The 23,570-nt window shown below is 60.9% G+C and overlaps 1 protein-coding gene across 1 annotated transcript in view; it reads left to right on the top strand.

Moving 5' to 3' along the window:
- Positions 1 to 9,907: 9,907 nt before the first annotated feature.
- The window catches only part of NTN1 (netrin 1), a 77,893-nt gene continuing 64,230 nt past the window's right edge, over positions 9,908 to 23,570 (top strand). Inside the window, exon 1 of the mRNA XM_059485939.1 lies at positions 9,908 to 10,931. Within this exon, the coding sequence (XP_059341922.1) occupies positions 9,908 to 10,931 (1,024 nt within the window). The remainder of the gene's footprint in view (positions 10,932 to 23,570) is intronic.

Here is a 23,570-nt window from a genome sequence, read left to right as displayed (position 1 = left end):
CTGAGGCCAGAGCAGTTTGTTGTCCTTCCCTTGTCACAGCCCTGTCACCCAGCACAGCCACAGGGCACCGAGGCAGCACCGCCCAGCCGTGTCCCACCCCTCAGTGCCACCGCCCCTCCGCCTCCGGGTGCACATTTTATCATGGCCAGGGTGTAAATCAGGTGTAAATCTGAGTATAAACCAGAGTCCTGCACCCTCAGGAGCTGGGCTCTGCCTTCCCAAATGCAGGGGCTGAAATACTTCAGCAAGGAACATCCCAAAGTGTCCCTGTGATATTTTATGAGAATCCTTTCACTAGGATTTTCTCCTGAGAAGCTGAGAAGCCTCAGAAAAGGAATATAAACAATAGCTGTCTGATATGGCTGTGTGGAATGTGGTCTGGAGATGGTTTACCAACAGGTGCATGTTTGATTGATCTCATGTGAATTCAATGTACTTGATGACCAATCATGGTCCAGCTGTGTCGAGGCTCTGAGCAGTCCCGAGTTTTTATTATTCATTCTTTTCTAGCCTCCTGATGTCTCCTTTCTTTAGTATAGTTTTAGTATATAATTTTCCTATGATATATGATATGATATATGATATGATATGATGTAACGTAACGTGACGTGACATAATATAATATAGTATAATATAATATAGTATAATATAATATAATATAATATAATATAATATAATATAATATAATATAATATAATATAATATAATATAATATAATATAATATAATATAATATAATATAATATAATATAATATAATATAATATAATATAATATAATATAATATAATATAATATAATATAATATAATATAATATAATATAATATATCAGCCGTCTGAAACATGGAGTCAAGATCCTCATCTCTTCCCTGGTCCTGGGGACCCTCAAACACCACCACACCAGAGGAGCAAGGGACAGCCAGGATCCTCAGCTGAACACTTGGGGCTGTTTGGGGTTTTGCTCCCACACGAGGCCGCAGCGGGAGAGGGCCGGGCCCACAAGAACAAGGCCGGGGATCCCGTGCCTGTGGAGAGATTTATTAATAATTGGTTAGCTGAGAAAGGCCATACTGACATAATGCCGCTGGTTAAGCTGAAGGAGGAAAGCCAGCAGTCAGCAAGCTGAAAGGAGAGGTCAGCAGTGACCTTGCTGCAACATGAGGATAGGGAGTAGAGATTATTCCTGAATATATCCTGAGAAGATGTAGAAAGTATCAAAAGTAGAACCATAGGAATGCAGAAGTAGGCGTAGGTGCTGATATGTAAATAACCAATCCTGAGCTCAACTTTTGCAATATGTATGAAGCTCATTATGAACTGTATTTAACCCGCTGTACTGATCAATAAAATTGGGCCTGTGATGATCTAATTGATGTCCTGGTCTCCTTCCGTCGACACGTGCCCTTCCCCTTGCAGCCCCCTGGAGGGTCCCTGCCCCGTACAGGACCCGGCCCGGCCCGGCCCGGCGCTGGGACCCCAGCAGATGGCAGCAGGGCCTCAGGCTCTGTGGATCGCCTCTTCCCGCGAATTTCCTCTTTCCCGGCTCGCTTCAAGTGAGAGTAATTACTCCGTGCAAATCCACTGCAGATGCTCCTTGGGACAAGCTGGATGCGAGAGGGACATTTTACCTCACCCTGGTGACAAACTCGGTGTCCTCTGCGGGCACCCGAATGCTGTGCCCACATCAGCCGTCAGGAGAACACGGGGTTTGTGACAGGGTTTATCTCACCCTCGGGTAAATGGGAAGAATGAGACAAAGTCTCAGCCAAGCCCAGAAAAGAGGCTGGAATCAGGACAGAGCCGGGCTGGAGCACCCGTCCTCAATCCTCCTTTGGGGGCAGCAGGGCGGGCAGGATACGGGGAGGTGCCCAGGTGGGCACAGGTGAGACCCGCAGCCACCCCAGCTGAAGTTCGGAGCTGCCTTTCCTGCCTCCTGAGCTTTCCCAGGGCTGCGAGCAGCGCTCTCTGCTCCATGTCCGGGGAAACTGAGGCTGACCCGGAGCGCTCCATTCGCCTTCTCCCACCGCCCCTCCATCCCCGCCCCTTCGTGCTTCCCGTGCGCTCTGCTCCGGCATTGCGGGGCTCGGGCCCGCCGGGATCGGCTTCCAGGCAGGGAACGGTGCCGCTGAGCAGCAGGGGACAGCGAGGGTTTCTGCCGCGGAGCGAGCGCTGCCCTGCCCGGGGCTCCAGCCAGCCGGGAGCAGCCGCGGGGCCGCGCGGGAGCGGGACGGGGGTCCCGGCTGGGCTGGGGGCGGTGCGGACCCCCGGCACACAGGGAGGGGTGCAGACCCCCGGCACACAGGGAGGGCCGGGCCGGGGTTCTGGGCTCTGCTCGCTCAGGTCCAGCCGTGCCCCCTGGCCTGGCACGGGCACCGCGCCGGTTAATGAATGGCCTTGATGACGGCTGGAAGGACGGACAGCGCCGGGACAGAACCTCGGAGCTCAGCCCAGCACCGGCAGGGATGGCTCTGAATGAGCCCAGGGGTGGCTCTGAGGGAGCCCAGCATTGGCAAGAATGGTTCTGAGTAAGTCCAGCTCTGGCACGGGTGGAATGAGGGCTCCGTGTCCCGGGAGGGGGCACGGGAAGGTTCCTCCATGGAGCTGCGGCCCCATCCACAAAGCCCGGCCGGAGCCGCTCCCGCCGCCTCTCCCCGAGCTCCTTTAGAGGGTTAGAGCCACTCGAGGGCCACTTCATCCCCGCCTAATGCATCCTTCATTATAATTAAGTTAGGATGGCTGCCAAAAGGAGCCCGAACGCAGCGCAGCCCCCTGCGGAAAGATGGTAGGGCTCTGCCTAGGGCTGGGCCGGGGCTCACTCCCAGCACCCTGATTTTGGGGTGCTAGAAAGGCCCCAGCACTCGCCGTGCCCCGTCTGATTCCAGAGGACACTTCCCTTAAGGAAGATGCAAACCCAAAACCTGGAGGGGGCCGTGCATGACCCCCTTTGCCCTGCCCCAGCTCTGCTGGCTCAAGCCCTGCAAATCCCCACTCCTTCCCTCAGGGAACAGGATGCTTTCTGGAATATATTTCTTTTTATTACTTCTAAGCAAAGAAAGCAACAAAACGGCTCCTTCATCTGCAATGCTGAGGCAGAGCCTGCCCGGGACTGCCCCAGCTGCAGTCGGAGCCCGCTTGTCACTGCGGAGGGGATGCTGGAGAAGAGTTAATTGTCTGGCACAGGGAGTTCCCGAGAGCTGGCCATCCAGAGGCTCTGGGGATCCGTGTTTCAGTAATCCTGCTCCTTTGGTAGTTGAAATCCACCCAGCCCTGCCCGCCCCGGCCCAGCCCCTGCCACGCTCCCTCCCTCTCCCCTGGAAGCCCAGCCCAGGTTCCACCTTTACCCCACACCAGCTTAAGGAGATCGAATTCCTTCTCACAGGGGAGGAACATTCCCGCTGAGATCAAGGTCTGAGCTCCACGACCTTCCACAGGTCCCGTATAAATCTGTGATCGAGACAGAAAATCTCTGCATGGGCCAGTGTCTTATGCCAGAGCAAAAAATCTCCTACATGGAGTGACACCAGTGGACACAGTGGACACAACTGGGCAGCAGAGACAGGCAGGTGCTTTGATAATCTAAAAATAAAATCTGCAGAGTGGCACCAAAACCTCAGTGAGGTCTCTCTGAATTAAATATTTTACTGAATAAACTGGATGTCCCCATCCCTCCTCTCCACACAGATCCTCAGCAATATTTATACAGAAATCTGCCTCCTCCAACCCCAAACCCGTTTCCTTCACCCCACATCTCCCACACCTCAGCCTGGCAGCAGAGTCCTGCAGATCTCTGAAATTGGGGCTGCAGAAACACGCGGGGATGTTCCCTCCAGCAGTGCAGGGGGTCCCCCCGGCCTCCATCAATTCAGAGCAGGGAGGTTTCTCCAGCTGTCCCGGGGCATTCCCCGTGCCCGAGTTCCCTGTTCGTTCGGGTATTTCTTTCCCCTGGAGCTCAGGACATTGCTGTGAGGTCACCGAGTCCCTCTTGTCCCATCCCTGTCATGTATTGCTCAGAACAGTGATTTGGACTTGGAAACAGCTTCCAAATGTAGGAGCCTGTTTTAAAAGCCAAATGGCTTCGGGTGCTTTTATTTGGGGTGCAGGAGGAGCTGGGCAGGAGGGTCTGCTCTGGTCCTGGACCCGTTTTTGCCTGGATTTGGTGCTTCCCGGCAGCATTTCCCAGCCCAAGCTGCCTGGTTTGTGTTGTGCTCCATCTGCACCCACTCAAACGAAGCCGTTGTTTCTGTAGGGAAGCACACAAATAAATCAAAGGGTTTGACGTCGTTGCCACCCAGGAGCATCCCTGTTTTCCTGGAATATATGAGAGCTGCAGCGGCTGGATCCACCTGCGAGCTCCCGGCAGTGCCTGAGCCGCTCCGGACAATCCTGGCTCCTCTTGGGGCCAGCCGGGATCTGGGTGTCCCTCAGCTCCACTGAAAATAAATCAAATATTACTCACTGAGCTTCCCAGCCTGCCCGCTCTAAAGAAAACATTTTGCAAGAGGAAATATAGTATTCCGGAGGCTTATCTCACTTGGTGGCAATTGTGGGGGTATAATTGAAAACCGAGTTGATCATTAGAGGTTCACAGAGATGCTGAATAGCCCAGTGTTCAGTGGTCTCCGCCAGCCACGGCCAATTTACATTAAAGGCTTGATTCCTTCTCCAGCGCACTTCCCAGCCCCTGGGAAATCTCCTCCGTGCTTATTCCTCGTTTGCAGGGACTGTCTAGTGCGAGGACAAGTCTTGCCTGGCTGTGCTGCCCAGGCTGAGCCGGGATGTTCCTCGCTGACCGTGGGCGATTGCAGGGATTCAGCATCAGCCCCATGTCCAAAACTAAATCAGCATCAGGCCCATGTCCAAAACGGAGTCAGGCTTGACACGCCGTTTCCTAAACGGTTACTTTTTAATGAAAAATTCCTTCCATTCTTTTTTGTTTTTTCCTCCCCATGAATGAGAGGAGCCAGAGGTGTGGTCTCCCGGGAACTGAAGGGAAAACTGGATTAGGGGCCAAGGAGCTACAAAGCGATCGGGGAAATTACACTTGTTTGGGAGCAAAGCGTAAATATTAGAGCGACAATAATAACAATAACTGCCTGCCGGGAGCCACAGAGCTTTAGGGTAGAGGATTAAATGTCATGTGCAAATGTTGTCATCTGCGCTGGCAGAGAGACATCAGCCCGGGAAAAGCCAGCGGTGCCTTTTTCCCTAATTCCCTTGCAACCGGTCCTTCTCCCCTTTCTCCGCGGCATTTCTGTGACCCTCCAAGCCAAGCAACGCGAACCGAGTTATGGATCAGCATCCCTACCCAATCCCTCGCCCTCCCCTTCCCTCTCTCATGGCAAAGACGCGACCGGCTGATCATTTTCCCATCCCCGAGCGGGCCCTTCGGAGCTGCGGGAATTCGGGAATGCCCCGGGCTGACTCCCCGGCGGCTCGGCTGCGGATAAAGCTCTGCGAACGGCTCTGGGACAGCGGGGCTGCTGCTCCCTGCGCTGCGGGACCGGCGCGGGGGTGGCGGAGAGTCCCCGGGACGGGGGGCGGGGAGAGCCGGGCAGTACCGGAGCGGCCGCCGGAGCCGTGAGCGGGACAAGAGGCCTCGGCCCCGGTTCGGCTCCGGTTCAGCCCCGGTTCAGCCCCAGTTCGGCCCCAGTTCAGCCCCAGTTCGGCCGCGGTTCGGCCCCGGTTCAGGCCCAGTTCGGCCCCAGTTCAGTCCCAGTTCGGCCCCAGTTCAGCCCCAGTTCGGCCCCAGTTCGGCCCCAGTTCGGCCCCGGTTCGGCCCCGGTTCAGCCCCAGTTCAGCCCCTGTCCAGCCCCGCCGTAGGTGAGGGATGCGGCAGCGGCGGGGCCGTGCCGAAGCCGGGCCAGGGGAACCGGAGCGGGACCCGCGGCCTCTCCTCGGTGTCTCCGCCTGGCTCCGGCCGCCGCTGCCCCCGAGCGAAGTTTGGGGGGTTCGAAGCGAGCAGCCCGGGCCGCCCGCCGTGCCCGTGTTTAAAAGATCGCGGAGATATTTTCACACCTCAAACCGCCGCCCCCCTCTCCCCTCCAGCCCCCATCGCCTTGATTTAGCCCTTGGTAATTAATTTGGCATTTCAGAATAGCTACTGGGCTGGATAATGGCCTCATTCATCTCCCCAGCCTAATCTGAACAGAATCTGGAAGAAAAGCTTTCAGAAAGACAGAAACTGCCATTCGGCAACTGCTCAAAAGAACTGTCACTCCAGGGGAATAAATCGCTCCTGATTATTTCAACCCGGGTCTTCTCTGCCTTTCCAGCCGCTCCCGGTCCCGCCGGGGAACGGCCCCCCGAGAGCCGGGGAGCAGAGGAGCCGCTCTGCTCTCCCCCTCCCTTTCCCGAGCCCGGGCGGTGCAGGGGGAGGTGGGCGAGCAGCAGCGCATTGTTCGCGACGAGGAGGACGAGCTCCGGCGCCCGAAGCCATTTGACTTTTAAAACGAGCTCCGAGCGCCGGGGCCGCCTTTCCCGCTGTTCCCGGTGCGGCTGGAATAAAATCCTTCCCGGTTCTGCGGCCCCGGGGCTTCTCCCGGGCCAAACGGGGACGCTCCCGGGCGGAGCCGGGGAACCGGGTTGATGCCCCGGTGCGGTCCCAGCGCTGTTTCGTTCCTGGTGTAGGCGCCGCGTATGTTCCGGTGCTGGTCCCAGCAGTGTTCCGGCCCCGGTGCTGGTACCGGAGATGTTTCGGCATCTCACCGGGGCTGGCTTGGGCGAGGATCCGTTCCCTCCCGAGGCAGGACAGGGCCGGGGCTGGCTGGCGCTTTGTGACAGGAAAATCAGATTCGAGCTGGGGAGCGATCCCCGGAGGGCACAGCCTGGTTCCCCGAGCATCCCCCGTTCCATCCTCCCGGGACAGCCCCGGGCCCCGGCCCCGAAGGGCCCGGCAGAGTCGGGCCCGGGCCCGCCGAGCTGAGCCTCGGTCCTCGCCGAGCTGCTTACATGCATTTAATAGCTCGAGGGCGAGGTAATTAGAGGAGAAAGCCTCAGTATATCACGTTAATGACCGCAAGAGCCATTACAAACCCCGGGGGTTGTGAAACGCCGAATAAACCCAGCGAGAAGGGCAGGAGGGAGGCGAGAGCCGCAGCCCCGGGAGCGCCGGCGGGCAGCGCGGAGCCCCGCGCTCGGCAGCGCAGGAAGGTTGTTAAATTAACACCCTGCTAATGGGATTAGGCAGCACCTCGGCTTTGCGGAGCAGTTCCGCGGGAGCAGCTTTTCTTACATTCACCCCAAGTTTTGCTGTGAGTCGGGGAAGGACCGTGCGGGCTTTGAGGGGCGGCTGGGCGGCCTTTAGAAACCCTCCCGGATTTAAAAAAAACTCTGAGATTTCAGCCCTGCCCTGCGCTCTGGGGGCATTCCCGGGCCGCGGCCGGGCCGGGGAGAGGGTCCGGGAGAGTCCGGAGCAACCGGGGCCAAACCCGCACCTTTCCCCGAGGGCCCCGGCAGCGGCACCTGCTGCGTGCCCAGCCGGCCCCGCGAGTCCCTCCGGGCACAGGAGCCGTGTCCCTGTCCCTGTCCCTCCCCGGACACGGCCGGACAGGGAACACGCGGCGGCCGCTGCTCCCGGACACGCGGGGCCTAAGGAAAAAAGCCGGGCGAGTGAAGCGGGGGATCGCAAACGCCGAGAGAGATGTTGATGGCGGGCACTTGCAGGGTCTGTGGCCCGAACTTGGAGCTCCGGGCAGGGGATTCCCATCCTCGGTGTCTCCCAGCTCCCGCACGGCCGGAGATGTCCCGGGGCTTCCCCGGGCCCCTGTCCCGGCCTGGCCCCCAAGGCCCGGGGCAGCTCAGCCCAAATTATCCCCTCCCTCCTTGAGGTGCCCTCCCAGAGCTGGACGGGAGCACACACCTCCCATCCCTATTCTGTGAACAGGCCCCATTCAGGAATGGGATTAAAGCTTTCTCCGGGGCTGGGGGATCCCGGGACTGTCCGTGACTGTCCCGGGTGCGCCGGACTGCGGCCGAGTCGCTGGGTGACTCGGGGGGGACCAGAGGGACCGAAGCTCCCCCAGCCCCGGCCATTCCGCAACCCCATTCCCATCCCCATCCCCATCCCGTTCCCGTCCCCGTCCCCATCCCCATCCCCATCCCCATCCCCATCCCCATCCCCATCCCCATCCCCATCCCCATCCCCATCCCCATCCCCATCCCCATCCCCGCACTCCTCTCCTCTTCCCCCGGCGATGGAGGCGCCGAGAGCGGGACGGAGGGGCCGTTTCCCGGGGAAGAGTTAACAAATCCCGGAGCGGCGGGGCTGGGGGGGCGGCTGGGGGGGTCCGAGGGGAGCGGTGGGGGCAGGGAGGCTGCGGAGCCCCGCTGCCCTGCAGGGAAGGCGGTTGCATTGCCAAAGACGCCCCGCTGGGCTAGCAGGCCCGGGAGCAGATTAATCAGGCACTAATTCAATTTACAACAACCACTTTTATTCAGCTCGGTGGCAAGGAATTCAAAGCGAGAGAGGGGCGGGCGGAGGGGAGGGGGCGGAGGCCGGCCGTGGCTCGCCGCTGCCCGGGCAGCCCCCGGCCCCTCGGGCCGCCCCGCCGCCGCTCTCCGGGGAGGGAACCGCGCCGCCGTGCCAGGCCCGGCCGCTTGAGTGACACGGCGTGGGCAGCGCTCCGAGAGAGGGCACCTCCGTTGGAAAAATAAAAGTGCCCTTTTAATCAAAGAGGGAGGGAAGGGGGGCGAGCAGGGCGGCCGGGAGCCGGGAGCCGAGGCGGGGAAGCTCCGCTCCCTCCCGGGGCTCTCTCCGGGGTGTCGGTACCGTCCCCCGGGCTGTGCCCCCGGCCGGGATCGCAGCGGAGCCCCAGCGGGGCCGGGGGCAGCGGCCGTCGGGGGCGGCCCCTCAGCACCGGGGGTCCGGGTGGGTGGGAAGGGGAGAGCGGGGCTGGGTACGGCCCGGTGCGGGACAAGTGCCGCCCTTTAACCCTTCCTTGCCTTAACGGGAGAGCCGACAAAGTGCAGAGCGAGGTGGGGGGCGGCAAGAGGCGCCGCGCAGCCCCTCGTGCCCGGTCTGTCCCGGGGCTGTGACAGAGACACTGCTCCTCTTCCCCGAGACCAACCCCCTAAAACACCTGCCGGGGGTCGCCAGGCCCAGCAGTTCCCGTGCTCTGCTTCCCCCCGTTAAACTTCCCCGGCACCGGCTGTCCTGTCCCAGGGCTGCGGGAGCCCACTCGGGCCGGTTCCCTTCCGATCCAGCTCAGGGGCCAGTCCCCGTCTGGCCCGGTGGGCAGGGGAGGCCAGCAGGGACCGGGTGGGACACGTCCCCGTCCCGATCCCCCCGGCGTCCCCACAGGTGGGCGTGGGGCTCCTCCGGGCCGCTTCCCCCCTTCCCGCTCCACGCCCCCGGAGCATCCCCAGCTGCAGGGCGCGGGCGGCCCCGGCTCCCCCAGCCCCGTCGGGGGCACAGCGGGGCGGGGGCAGCGCGGGGACCCTCGCCCGGCTCCTCGGGGCGGCTCGGGAGCCCCGCGCCCATCGCCGCGGTGTCGAGGCGGGCTCCGTCCCACTCCCATCCCCCCCGCCCTCCCCGAGGCCTGTGCGCGTCTCTGGCTGAGCCGCCAGTGGATGTCGTTGTTCTGTTCGTTGAGCGCGATGTCACTCCTTTAGCATGACCTCAAACGCGGCGGGGGCTGGGACCGCCAGTCATTCTCCGTGCGAGGGCCGGGGCGGGAGGCAGGCGGGACCCAGCCCCGCCGCCAGCCCCACTTTTGTGGTGCCGCCGCCGTCGCGGTCTCCCCTTTCTCCGCGGGGCTGGCCGCGGGGCGGGCGATGCTCCGGGCTCCCTGAGCCGCCGCACCGCGTCCCCGGCCGAGGTGCCCCGCGGAGCGGCGCGGTCAGGCGGCGGCTCCCGGCGCGCCCCGTGTCCCCCGGCCCCGCCGTCCCCGCGCCGCGCGGAGGTCGCGCAGGATGCCGCGGAGGGGAGCGGAGGCGCCGCTGGCCCTGTTGCTGGCGGCGGCGTGGCTGGCGCAGCCCCTGCGCGGCGGCTACCACGGCGTGAGCATGTTCGCCGTGCAGAGCGCCCAGCCCGACCCCTGCTACGACGAGCACGGGCTGCCCCGCCGCTGCATCCCCGACTTCGTCAACTCGGCCTTCGGCAAGGAGGTGAAGGTGTCCAGCACCTGCGGGAAGCCGCCGTCGCGGTACTGCGTGGTGACGGAGAAGGGCGAGGAGCAGGTCCGCACCTGCCACCTCTGCAACGCCTCCGACCCCAAGCGCGCCCACCCGCCCTCCTTCCTCACCGACCTCAACAACCCGCACAACCTGACCTGCTGGCAGTCCGACAGCTACGTCCAGTATCCCCACAACGTCACCCTCACCCTGTCCCTCGGCAAGAAATTCGAGGTGACCTACGTCAGCCTGCAGTTCTGCTCGCCGCGCCCCGAGTCCATGGCCATCCACAAGTCCATGGACTACGGCAAGACCTGGGTGCCTTTCCAGTTCTACTCCACGCAGTGCCGCAAGATGTACAACAAGCCGAGCCGCGCCGCCATCACGAAGCAGAACGAGCAGGAGGCGGTGTGCACCGACTCGCACACCGACGTGCGGCCCCTCTCCGGCGGCCTCATCGCCTTCAGCACCCTGGACGGCCGCCCCACCGCCCACGACTTCGACAACTCGCCCGTGCTGCAGGACTGGGTGACGGCCACCGACATCAGGGTGACCTTCAGCCGCCTGCACACCTTCGGCGACGAGAGCGAGGACGACTCCGAGCTGGCCCGCGACTCCTACTTCTACGCCGTGTCCGACCTGCAGGTCGGCGGGCGCTGCAAGTGCAACGGGCACGCGTCGCGCTGCGTCCGAGACCGCGACGACAGCTTGGTGTGCGACTGCAAGCACAACACGGCCGGCCCCGAGTGCGACCGCTGCAAGCCCTTCCACTACGACCGGCCCTGGCAGCGAGCGACGGCCCGGGAAGCCAACGAGTGCGTGGGTGAGTCCCGGCCGCGGGCGCGGACACGGCGGGAGGAGGACGGGGCCGGGGCGCGGAGGTCCCCGGAGGGGAGGCGGAGGGAGGGCAGAGCGAAGGAGCCGCGAGGGGCGGCAGAGAAAGGCACGGGGACATCCAGGGACGCGCCGAGCAGCGCGGGGACAAGCAGGGACACTGAGAACGGAAAGGAGGAGGACGCTGAGGTACCGGAGGGCGTAGGGGTGAGGACGAGACACCGAGGGACCTCGGAGCGCGGAGCGGGGATGTGAAGGCATTCGGGAGCGCAGGGGATGGGGCACTGAGGCGCCCGGCAGCTCAAGGCAGGGGACACTGAGGTACTCGGGAGCCCGCTGGTGACAACAGCGAGGGACCTCCAGGTGCGAAATGGCGGGCACGGGGAGCCTGGGACCACCGGGCAGGGCACAGCAGTTTGGGGCAGGGGATACCGAGAGCCGCGGGGCCGTGGGACGGGGACACCGGAGGCAGCCGGCGGCGCAGGACGGGGTTAGCGGGGGACTCCGATGAGCAGAGCAAGGGGAAGCTCGGAAACGCGAGGCAGGAAAAAGCAAGGAGCTCAGGAGAGGGGATAAGGAGCGTTCAGGATTCCGGGAAAACGCCGTTCGTGTCCGCAGGAGCGGGAAGGGGCCCTGGCTGGCCGGGCAGGGGCTTCCGTCCCGCACAGGTCCCGGCCGGGGTCCCGCAGAGCACGGCTCGGCTCCGGTCCGGGGATCCCGGGGCTCGCAGCAGCCCCGCTCTCCTCCCCGGGACAGGGCTCGGAGCCGCCCCAAGCCCGAGAGGCTCCGCGCCCGGGCGGGACCGGCACCGGCACCGGGACGGGCGCTGGCCCCTTCCGGAGAGCGAAGGCGGCCGGGAGCAGGGCAGGGAAGCCGGGCAAAGCCCGCAGCTCCGGTCCCGGCATCCTCGGGAGCGAAGGCGGCCCTGGGAGGCCGCGGCGGGGACTTGAAGGAGCCCCGGGGCCAAATGAGAGGCGGGCAGCAGCCGGTTCGTTCCATCTGGAACGAGAAACGCGCGCCGTGCTGGCTGTCCCGGGCGGAACGGAGTGTCCTTCTCCTCTGCCGAGGTGCACAAGGGTTAAGGGCTTGGGCAGTTCTCCGCCGTGAGTCCCGCACATCCCGCCGAACGTTCCCTCCGATCTTCCGCCGCCGCTTCCCGGCGGGATCCCAGCGCTCTGCCGCTCCTCTCCTCGCGGTTTCGGGGCCGGTGCTCAGCCGTGTGCCCGTGGGGACCCGGCCCCGGGTTGGGATGGCCGGACTGGGCTCCGCTGCCCGCACCGGGACTCCCCGGCCCCGCGGAGCGCAGCCCCGGCCCCGCCGCCGCCGCCGCCTTGTTTACACGGAAAACACGGCCCCGGCTTCCAAAATATTTGCAGCTTCGAATATAGGAAAAATCCCTCGCCGAGCGGCCGGGGTTGGCCGCCTTTTTTTCTTTTTTATTTTTTTTCTTCTTATTTTGTTTTCTTTCCCTTCTTTTCATTTTTTATTTTTTTTCCCCAAATCACAATCAGATGTATGCCTTACAGAGAGCGCAATTTCTTCCCCGGCGTCTTCAGCAGGAAGGCACGGCCAAGCCGGGTTATTTGGCAGGGAGAGGGGCCCGGTGGCACCGGGCACACGCGGTGGCGGCTCCGGGGTCCCGGCAGCCTCGGGGCGATGCTCGGATCCCCTCGGGACGGGGGAAGCGGCCGGGAGATGCCGCGTCCCGATGCCCGAGGCTGCCGAGGTCAGCTCCGGGTTCGCTTTTCCGCCGTCCCGCGGGTCCCGCTGCCCGGCAGCGCTCGGGGTCAGAGCTCCGCGTCTCGCTCCCATCCCAGCGCTGTGTCCTGCCCAGCAGCGAGGCCGGGGACAGGAGGGGTCCGGCTCTCCCAGCCTCAGCCCCGCTCCCTCCCCGCAGAGTCACCGCTATCAGCGATGCCGTACATTTCAGTGCGGTCTCGAGGTGCTATCGGACCCCCGGTCTCCTCTGCAGGATTCCCAAACTCTCCTGAAAACGCTTCTGTTCAGTAATTGTGCTGGCGCCGTGCTCCTACCATCCTTCTCCCTTCCAATGTATTTCCAATAAAAGGGAAGCGAGTTCCCAGTTTCCAGTAAAATGTGTCACTTTTATGCCAGGCTTTGCATTTCAGACCATGTGCGCTCCTGGCCGCGTCAGACTTCTGCAAACGAAAATCGCTCTGTTTTTTCCTTTTCCATCGGCTTTGCTGGGAAGTGAATGTTTTGCAAGGACGAAGCTACCGTAAAACAATTTTCCGCAGCCCGGTCCCGCCGCTCCTTCCCTGGGGCCGCACCTATCAGTCTGTAAAACCAGGCATGGCCAAAACCCCGCGCTGCCCTGCCAAGCCCACACCGCCTGGAATAATCCCCCCAGATAAAGATCACAATAACCCCATTCAACTCCCACCCACTCGCTCATGACCGTCGGCCCACCCTGGTTTCTGTCCCAAATCCCGAGAGAAAGTCAGGGCCCGGGTCAGGAGCCGCCTGCGGGGCAGGGCCGGGAACGAGCGGGAGCTGCAGCCGGAGCCGCTCGCTGAGGCTCCTTCCAGGCTGCTCCGGGCACCAGAGCGAAAGGGGCATCAGCCAAATCAGCTGAGTTTGCATCGAGGAGCGCTGGGAGAACTGGTTGCGTTTTTTGTTTTGTTTTGTTTTGTTTTGTTTTGGGTTTTTTTTTTTTTTTCACTGAATTTGCTTTTTTCCTTTCTGGAAAATCGTTGGGAGTTTTTCTTTTAGTCCAAAGAGAAAAATGATAGAATGTGTCCGCTTTGCTTAAAAATTTGGGAGTTTTCTTTAGTAAGCCGGTTCCCCCTGCCAAAACGGAATCTTTGTTCCTATTCATTCTTATTTGGGGCTGAGAAAGAAACGCTCTGGAGTTTCTGACAGAAAGTCAAAATTTCCTATGGGAACACTTTTTGCCAGCCAGATCGAATTTTTCCTTAGAGCTCCTTGCGAGACCCCAGCACTGCACGTGGAGAGGACAAGGTTGTCCCAAGGGGATGTTCTCCAGGGATCTGCTCCTGCAGAGCTTTCGCAGCCTCAGGTTCCCATCAGCTTTACCTGGCAAGTTACTGCTCCACGTAGAGCTTGGCCTTGCAGTCCGGCTCTGGCCGGGCGCCTGCGAGGGCTCCAGGGAGGGCTCGGCTTGGAGAAGAGCTCGGAGGTCTGTTCTCCATCCTGCCTCTCCCCAGCGCCGCTGGGCTGCCTCTTTGCTCAGCGCTGGTCCAGCCCAAGCCCCCTTCTCCAGCCCAGCCCGTCCTGATGCAGCTTCCAGCTTCCCCAGGAGAGGAATTGCAGCTGGGAAAGGTCTGAAGTGAAACGCTGTCAGAGCTCAGCTGCTGGTGAGCTCGTGTGGATGCAGGAAGACGCAGGCAGGGTCTTTGATCAGATTTAACATCACTAAAACACAACGCGCACCATTCCAGAAATAAACACCACTAGAACACAACGTGCACAATTCCTCCAGAACCCCGGTGTGGGTCAGAGTGCTGGGAATGAGCGGGACCAGCACCCTCCCTGTGCTTTGCACCTTTGCCTCTGCCTGGATGAGGCCCTGCTGGCCCAGCCCGGGCTGCATCCCGCTGACAGGCGCTTGGGGAGCTCCAGGCTCCATTCCAGGGCAGGCTCTGCAGCCCCAGCGCCGTTCCCCCCGGAGCCAGGGATGCTCCCGGCGCCTGCAGGTGTTCCTGACGTCAGCCTGGCCGCAGGTGCCGGGCCCCGCTCGGCTTTGGCCCTCGAGAGCGTTTAACAAAGCCGGGAGCGAGCGCAGGGGGAGAAAGGAAAGGCATTGTGCTCCCTGATAGGGGATTTGGCACGGGCAGCGCCGGAGCCTGGCGCTGGGCAGGCTCTGCCGCGCTGCCCGAGGGTTCCCAGGCTGGGATGTGTCCCGTGTCACAGCGATTTCCCAGCGAGTTCTTGTTCAGCGGAAAGGAAACTTCACCTCCGACAAGGAGCTGACCAGGAGCTCTGACGGGAGCGCCCACCAAACGCTCCCAGTGCAAAACTTCCTTCGGCCAAACCTGGGCCCTTGGCAGCTCCGTGCTGCTCCAGGGAGGCATTTGCAGGGCAGTGCTTGCTGAAATAGCAAACGGGCCCCTCCACCCTCACCACAGCCAGGAAATCAGATCCTCCCACACAGCCCTGCTCCCTCAGAGGGAAGGGAGGGGTTTCATGCAGGGAGTTCCTGGTGTCCCTTTTTAAATTCAGATTATCCCTTTCCTTTACCGTGCGTTAATCACCTCCATCTCCAAAGCTCTCTCGGTTCCTATCCTGTCTGTGACCATTTTCCCCAGGCTGGCACAGTGGGGTACTGGGGAGCCTCATGAGAGGATTCCTTCCCATTCTCCTTGGCCTCCAAGTGGAAGAAGGAGTCAAGCTGGTGGTGGCTTTGTCTCTGTCCCTGCAGGAATCACTTGTGAGCCAGTGCCTGTCTGCAGGGTCCAGGCGTCCCCGAGTGGGCAGAGCAGGGAACCAGGGCCAGGCCTGGGCCACCAGGGGCTCCCAGAGGCCAGGAAGGGCTCACATCCAGCCAGGAAGGGCTGGGCTGGTGGGAGATGTCCTTTCTGCCTGCTCCTCTCCCCGGTGGTTCAGGGCTTTGCCAATGGTTTATCCTGAGGGGCACAGAGGGACAGAGGGACAGACGGACAGAGACTGGCTGCAGCACTGGGAAGGGGAGTGTGGGTGGGGCTGGCAGGGCTGGCAGGGACCTGGTGACACAGGGGCACATCCACTGATCCCTCAGTTCCCTGGTGGGATGGGAGTCAGGCAGAGGAACAACGTGGCTTTGCAATCCTTCTGTGAGGAGAAAAGGAGTCTGGGTGTCCCCATGCCCACCCTGCTCATGCCACAGCTGCTCCAGAGGGATGGGGAAGGTTGCAAACATCCATCCCTTCGTGCTTGGAGACAGCCACACTCCCAGCCTGGGCAGAGAGGCTCTGGGCAAGACCCCAGGCTGCTCCTGCAGGGTCCCCAGGGTCCCCCAGAGGATCCCCAGGGTCCCACAGAGGTTCCCCCACAGTGTAACCTCCTTTGTCCACCCGAGGCAGATTCTGGTGCCTGGATCTGGCAGCAAACTCAGCTCTGCCTGTGGCTGGGTCAAGCCTGGGTTCTCAGCTGATTCTCAGGTGCGTTTTGGAGTTGCTCTGTGCTGATGCTGCCCATTACCTGTTGATGATAACAGCAATGCCCATCATGTCTGATGTCAGGTTTGCCTTGGGCCTCAATTTCCCCACGTCTAGGGAGCAAAGGGAGGCTCTGTAAAACCCTTTGGGTCTGGGTTCAGAAGGACACGAAGCATTACTGCAGCACCCTTTTACTCAGGAAACTGCAGCTGGGGCAGCTCCACCAGCAGCTGGAGCAGACCCTGTGGGGGCTGCACTCCATCCAAGGAGCCCCAGGCCCTTTGCAGCCCCTCGTGGTGCAGCTCCCAGGGACTGTGCTGCATGGGGAAGCACAGAGCAGGGCTGGCTGTGTTGCTGAGCAGATGGGTGCTGTAGCCATAGAAATTCGGGCCCAGGAGCTGCTGAGGCTCCCATTGTAGCCTCCCAAGGGAGCCTCGCATGGGCAGAGCTTTCTCACAGGCTTTTATTCTCAGGAAGCTTAAAGTTAAACTGATTTCCAACAGAAAGGTTTTTACACCAACAAACAAACAAACAAAAAAGCGCAGTTAAGGCTAAAACAAAACCAGGCTTGGCACTCTGGGTTGGACAGTTGCCTTCCCTTGAGCTTGTCCACGGCTAATCTCTGCCCTCCTCTTTCTGGGCCAAATCTTGTCATCCTTATTCAGCCTCCGCTGTCCTCGCCTCGCAAACCCCCTGTGCCTGCCCGGGGGGATGTGCTGCTCTCCAGGGATGGAGCAAAAAGCACCCGAGGGCTCTGGAATCCCCCCTGCCTGTAAAAGCACCCCCAGGATTCTGGGATTTCTGTCTGGGAGCAGGTGGGAACACGAATTTGTCTCTATATTCTTAATTTATCTCCCCTTCACGCTCAGGGATGAGAGATGGATTTTTGTGGCCACGGAGGGGTGATGCCTTTTTGGCCCTTGGTCTCTCCTGCCTCCCTTTTGTGACACCCAGCTTTTTGGCAGTGGTTTTGGAGTCTCTTGTGCTTTTTACGGGACTGCAGGATTTCATTCCAGGGAGTTCCTGGTGTCTCTTATTAAATTTAAGTGATTCCATTTCTCTACCCTGATTGATTACCCACCCCAAGCGCCTTCACAGCTCCCATCCTGTTTGTGACCCTTCTGCGGTAGGGCTGTGCAAGCAGAGTTTTATTGAGGAATTCCTGGAGGATTTCAGGGCTCTGTGTTGAGTTTTTCCCCATCGTTTTATCCAGGGCAGAGGAGATCGTGGGTGAGGATGGCTGGAGCAGCCTGGGTGCCTGCCTGGCATCGCAGGGGCTGTGGGGCATTGGGCCACTTGTTGCTGTCAAACAGCAAAAAAAACCCAAAACAGCCCCAGAACCCATCTAATCCAACATCCTCCTTTTCCTGGAGAGCTGTGGCGCAGGAGCCCAGGCAGGGCTGCATCCCCAGCACAGGGGGGTTCACAGGATGCTTTATCTGCAGCACGTTCGTGGTGGCACCGAACAGATCCCCCCGTTTTTGAGGAGAGCAGGGAGAGGATTCGCTGCAGGATCAGCCGGTGCAGAGGGCTCAGGGCCGGGGCTGGGCGGTGGCACGGCCACATCTGCTCCGTCCCCAGGGCGCCTCGGGAGCCGCGGCTGCCGCTTGGCCTCTGCCGCTGCGAGCAGCAGGGAACGTTTGCTTGGCATGGGCCGAGCTCCCGTGCCCAGCGTCCCTGCCAGATCCCCGCTGCTCTGCACGGAGCGGGCACGGCCCGGGCTGGCACAGAGCGGGCACGGCTCGGGCTGGCACGGAGCGGGCACGGCTCGGGCTGGCACGGAGCGGGCACGACTCGGGCTGGCTCGGCTCGGGCTGGCACGGCTTGGGGTGGCACGGTTCGGGCTGGCTCTGCTGCCCGGCGGGACGGGGAGACGGGGACAGGGGCCATGTCTGAGCAGGGATCAGGGACAGGGACAGGACAGGGGACACGGACACGGCAGGGGACAGGGACAGGGATGGGACAGGGAGGGCACAGGAACGGGGACAGGGACAGAAACACGGACACAGACGGGAACACGGACAGGGACAGGCCGGACCCACAGCCGGGGCAATCCCGGTTCTGCCCGCGCAGACTCATCCCCGCTGACCGCGCTCCAAAGAGCTCGGAGAGCCGGGACGGGGCTGGCTGGAGTGACAGGCGGGATTTTAAAAAGATATCAGTGTAATGGATTGCGTTTATGAGGGGATTAGGATGCCCTGGGGACTGATAAGGAGACGGGGAGGCTTTTCCTGCTCTCAGCCAGGGCAGCGCGGAGCTCTGGGAGGGAACGGAACGGGGACTCCGCTCCCGATCCACCGCAGGCAGCAGCAGAGGGACCGGTGGCACGGAGGGGCTCAACCCCACAGGGTGAGAGTTTGATTTGGGCTCAGCAGAAACCAGGGAATCAATGGTGGGGACGGGAAAATCCTGCACTCTTTTGGGAGGTACCAAATAAACATTCTGACCCGGGAGAGCGCGGGAGTGGAGGAGACACAGCTCTGCTGGGAGATGAGTTCAAGGGAGTGTTTTGAGCACCTCTGGTTTCAGTGCAGACTGGAGTTTAAAAAGTGATTAAGGAATGTGGGCACCGAGATTGTTTTGTTCTGGGGCTCAGCTGGCACAGGGGGCACTGACAGCACAAACTGGGCACAGAACTGCTGCCCACAACGGGCACGGAACTGCTGCCCACAAAGGGCACGGAACTGCTGCCCACAACTGGCACAGAACTGCTGCCCACAACGGGCACGGAACTGCTGCCCACAACTGACACAGAACTGCTGCCCACAAAGGGCACAGAACTGCTGCCCACAACGGGCACGGAACTGCTGCCCACAACTGGCATCTCCTGCACCGCTGGGATGGCAGAGGGCAGAGGAAGGAACAGGCAAGGGAAGAGCCTGTGTTCATGTCCCACACACAGCTCTGAGACTGTGGAAGAAACCTTCCTGGGCAGAAATTTCCACAGGCAGAAATTTTCCTTTCAAAGCGTCTCGTGAGTGACGGGAGGGCTGAAAATCGTGTCTGCATCCCTCACCTGGACACAGGGTTGGAGAGCAGGGAAGGAGCAAACCTTGATTTCACTCTCTCCTGGAAGTACAGGGGTTTTCTGAAGTGTTCCACAGAAGGGCTGGAAGGGGCCTCTGGCTTTGTCCAACCCTGTTGTCGCTCAGGCTGTGGTTGCTGGTGGAGAAGGGTCCCCTCAGGCTGAGACAGGACTTTGGGGGGGCTGCACTGGCAATCCCAGCCCCCAGGCCGAGTCCTGCTCCCCTGGGGACGGAGGGGCTGCTAATGGATGAGCCCAGCAGCCCTTGGCCTCTTCTGCCAAAAATAACCAGCAAAAAGGATTGTGTGGGCAGGTGAGTGGAAATTCCAGCTCAGGCAGGGGGGAGCAGCCTTGGGAACCTCTGCTTGAGGATCAAAGCTGCTGCATCTCCCGTTTGGGGAGAGGATGGAGAGCCCAGACCTAGACCCAGTACCCCAAATTTCCCCTGGGAAAGGGCAAAAATGCCACGAGGGGCAGGAGCAGGCTGTGCATGACACAGGCTGGGAGCAGCCCGGCTCTGTGGGACTGTTTCACAGCAGATTTGTCCTTTTTGACGTGTTGGGGTGGGAAACTCTCTGAGCCAGCGAGAAATAGGCCCGGATTTGTTGATTGCACCTCATGGAGAGGGGCCAGCGCTCCCAGGTTGTCGTGGCACGGGGGAAGGAGGGAAGGGAGGGTCCTCCCCGTGTCCCAGGTGGGAATTGGAGGCGGAGCACGGCAGGAACGCTGCTGGCTCTGCCGGGCCCGCTCCGGGCTCGCTGCCACGTCCGTGTGGGTCCGTGTGGGTCCGTGCGGGTCCGTGTGGGGTCCGTGGGGGTCCGTGCGGGTCCGTGTGGGGTCCGTGCGGGTCCGTGGGGGTCCGTGCGGGTCCGTGCGGGTCCGTGCGGGGTCCGTGCGGGTCCGTGCGGGTCCGTGGGGGTCCGTGCGGGTCCGTGTGGGGTCCGTGCGGGTCCGTGCGGGGTCCGTGCGCTCCCAGCCCAGCTGCTCCCCCCGAGCCGAGCCCATCCTCTCAGTCGCTGCGCTCCGAGCTCGGGCCCGGCACGGAAAGACGGATGAGGTGTCCACATCACTCTCCCTGCGGTATTTGGGGGCCATCCATCACCCCGATCCCTGCCAGGCTGCGCGGGGTGGGCCACTGCGATCCGTGCTTAGCTTTGACCGAGGCAGCAATCTTCATTGGAATGACCATTAATTATCCTACGGGAACAATTAACGCCCCTTAATGGCAGCTCTGTGGGGATTTAGGGTGCAGGCTCAGGCAGCCAGAGCGCAGTGGGTGAGGAGAGAATGGACAGCACGTCTGATAGGAAAACGGAGTTTAACACTCACGGGGGACTGTCCCAGCACTGGCTTTGCCTTTGCTCTCACAGCCCTAAAGGACTTCTAGACCTGCTTCAGGGTCTAGAGTGTAATTCCTGCCTGGTCAGGAGATGCTCTGGGGAGAGCTGAGCCCTGCGTGCAGGGAGGGGAGCAGAGGGAGGGAGGGGCAGTGCAGGCAGGTGAGACCTAAATCCCCCTGTCCGCAGCCTCCTCTTCACGAAAACTTTCCCCGGAGGGCTGGCCCTGCTCTTCCTGCCCGCTGGCTGCCCCAGCAGGGAGCGACGCCCGAGCAGAAGGAGCAGTTCCAGCAGAAGCGAGCCCGGGGAGCGCGGCAGAGGCACCAGGACACTGGAAATGGAGCGGGGAGAGGGAAGGTAAAGGACGGGAAAGGCCACGGACAGGAGGAAGACGTCTGGGTGTGAAAATCTGAGTTTGTGGTGCACGAGAGCCCCGAAAAGCGTCCTCGGGGTGGGTAAAGCCGCTCCCTCCTGGCGCTGCCTGTTGTTTCCCGTCCCATCTGACAAGCAGCACAGAATCAGCCCCGCGTTCTGCCTTCCTCCATCAGCGCGGCCCGTCCCGAGCCGTGGCTGTTCACGGGCTTATCCTCCCCCCTGTGCGAGAGGGAGTCTGTTCTGGTTAATGTTGGAGATCGGAACGTGATTACCGAGAGCCTCATGAAATTAAATCCCTTCTCTTCAAAGCGGCCGGGCAGGGACGGGGGGAGGGAGGGGAGCGTCCCTCCGGCAGCGGCGGTGGCCGGGCGGATATTGAGAGCAGCCCGGTGGCCACGATCGGGCTCTGACAGAGGCACGGCACATACAAACAGCAGCTTGTCTTTGCACACAAAGGCTCCGTGCCCCGCCATCCCCGGCCCGGGCTCTGCACCCTCGGCTTTCGGGCAGAAAATCCCGGGAGGGTTGGAGGGTTGGAGGGGCGGCTGAATATTCAGGGATGAATTGAAGTGTGCAAAGAGCCTTTGGGAAGCTCGCGGTGCAGCGCCTTGGATCAGCTGCCCGCCGGGGCTGGAACGCAACCGCTGCGCTTGAAAGGGCGACTTTCACGCTGAAGCAAAACGGGACAAAGGAAGATAAATGAAACGGGCTCCCGGCAGGGTTTGGTTTGTTTGTTTTTGTAACTCGGCTAATATTCCCGCATTGTTCAGCCCAGCGGCCCAGTGTCTGTCCTTCACACGCTGCTCGTAAATCGGGGCTGGGCAGGCGGCACAGGCAGCGGGCGGTGCGGGAGGGGACCAGCGGGACAGGGACGGGACCAGCGGGACAGGGATGGGATCAGCGGGACAGGAACGGGACCAGCGGGACAGGGACGGGACCAGCAGGAGGGACCAGAGGGACAGGGACGGGACCAACGGGACAGGGACAGGACCAGCGGGACAGGGACGGGACCAGCGGGACAGGAACGGGACCAGCAGGAGGGACCAGAGGGACAGGGACGGGACCAACGGGACAGGGATGGGACCAACGGGACAGGGACGGGATGCACGGACAGGGGCGGGACGAGCGCGACAGGAACAGAACTCTGCCAGGGGGGTCTGTGCACCAGCAGAGCTCTGCTCTCAGTTCATTCCTCAGCTGAGCGGGGCATGTCCTGGTGACCTTTCACGGAGCAGGCAGCAAATCTGCCGGGATTTGTCCAAAAGTGGGGACACCCCAGCAAACGGTGGGGACACCCCAGCAAACGGTGGGGACACCCCAGCAAACGGTGGTTACCAGCGCTGATGTGTTAGCCCTCTCCATCGCATCCCGTCCCATCCCATCCCGTCCCATCCCATCCCATCCCATCCCGTCCCATCCCATCCCATCCCATCCCATCCCATCCCATCCCATCCCATCCCATCCCGTCCCGTCCCGTCCCGTCCCGTCCCGTCCCGTCCCGTCCCGTCCCGTCCCATCCCATCCCATCCCATCCCATCCCATCCCATCCCTCATTCCCGCCGTGCCGGGGATGGATCCCTGCAGAGCTCAGAGCCTGCCCAGGGCTGATCCCGTGGGATGGATCCCGACGTGAATTCGGGATTAGGGATCACAGGGTGGACACAGAGAGGTTGATACAGGCGCTCGTTTGATTGCAAGGATTAGAAGATCTCCGGTGTAAGCCTCTTGAAAATTCCCTTTCCCTCCGGATTTTAGGCAAAGCAGGTTTTAACGCCGCAACATTTCTCTAGTGTGAGCTGAGTAAGCAAAATTTAATATTCAGCTGCATGATAGTTTAGCTCAAATCAAAGAGCAAGAGCAGCGTCGCCTTTAAAACATTTGAATAACATTTAATATCTTCTGTAGCATTTACTTTTCACAAGCCTCTGCAAAACCACCGAATGCTCACAGAAATTTGGCAAACTGACTTCTGCACAAATCCAGCCTCCCAGATGAGCTGTTTCTTAGTCTCCGCAAAGTTTCACCCAATCAACAACAACAAAAAAATTCCAACAAAACCCCAGACAGCGCCTCACGTGCTGGGGGCACCAAAGAAATCCCCTGGTTTGGGTGACCAACGAATGTCCCCAGCAATGAAAAGCGAACAATTTGTCGGCAGCCCCTGCACTTGAAAACGAATGATCCAAATTATTCAGCGAGTCTCCCTGGATAGTGAATCCATTGAAAGGGGATCGAGACGGAGTCATAAATTATTCATTACCCCGAAGAGAATGAAATGCATATAATCATAACAATAATAATAACAACAGCAATCGTTACACTAATAATAGCAACCAGAGCCCGGGCAGCTCTGCCCGGAGAGCCAGGGAGACATGAAACCTCCCAGACTTTATTTTCCAATTATCCCAGCGCCTGTTTAGAGCGGCTGCGTTAAATAAAGGAATGTAAAGTGGGTGGACATTTGGAATAAATGTATTTATCGCCGATAATTGGACTCGCTTGCCTTGGCTGGGGGTGATGGACTTTGTGCTCGGGTCCTTGGCAGGGAGCAGCTCCATGAACTCCCACCCATCCCTGTAATCGCTCCATGGAATTGATTTCTTCGTGTCCCGGCTGCTTTTAAGGAGCCTTTGGCAGTGGCTGCAGCGAGGCACGTCCTGTCCCCGTGTCCTGGAAAATTTATCGGTGTCCGCGGGCTGAAAGGGAATGGGAAGGGCTGGCCTGAGACACATCCCTGGGCTCTGACTGCTCCTGGCTTCGATGGGACCTGGATT

The sequence above is a fragment of the Ammospiza nelsoni genome, chromosome 19, assembly GCF_027579445.1.
Source record: "Ammospiza nelsoni isolate bAmmNel1 chromosome 19, bAmmNel1.pri, whole genome shotgun sequence".
In the NCBI taxonomy this organism is placed as follows: Eukaryota; Metazoa; Chordata; class Aves; order Passeriformes; family Passerellidae; genus Ammospiza; species Ammospiza nelsoni.
This window is presented reverse-complemented; position numbering and strand designations above follow the sequence as displayed.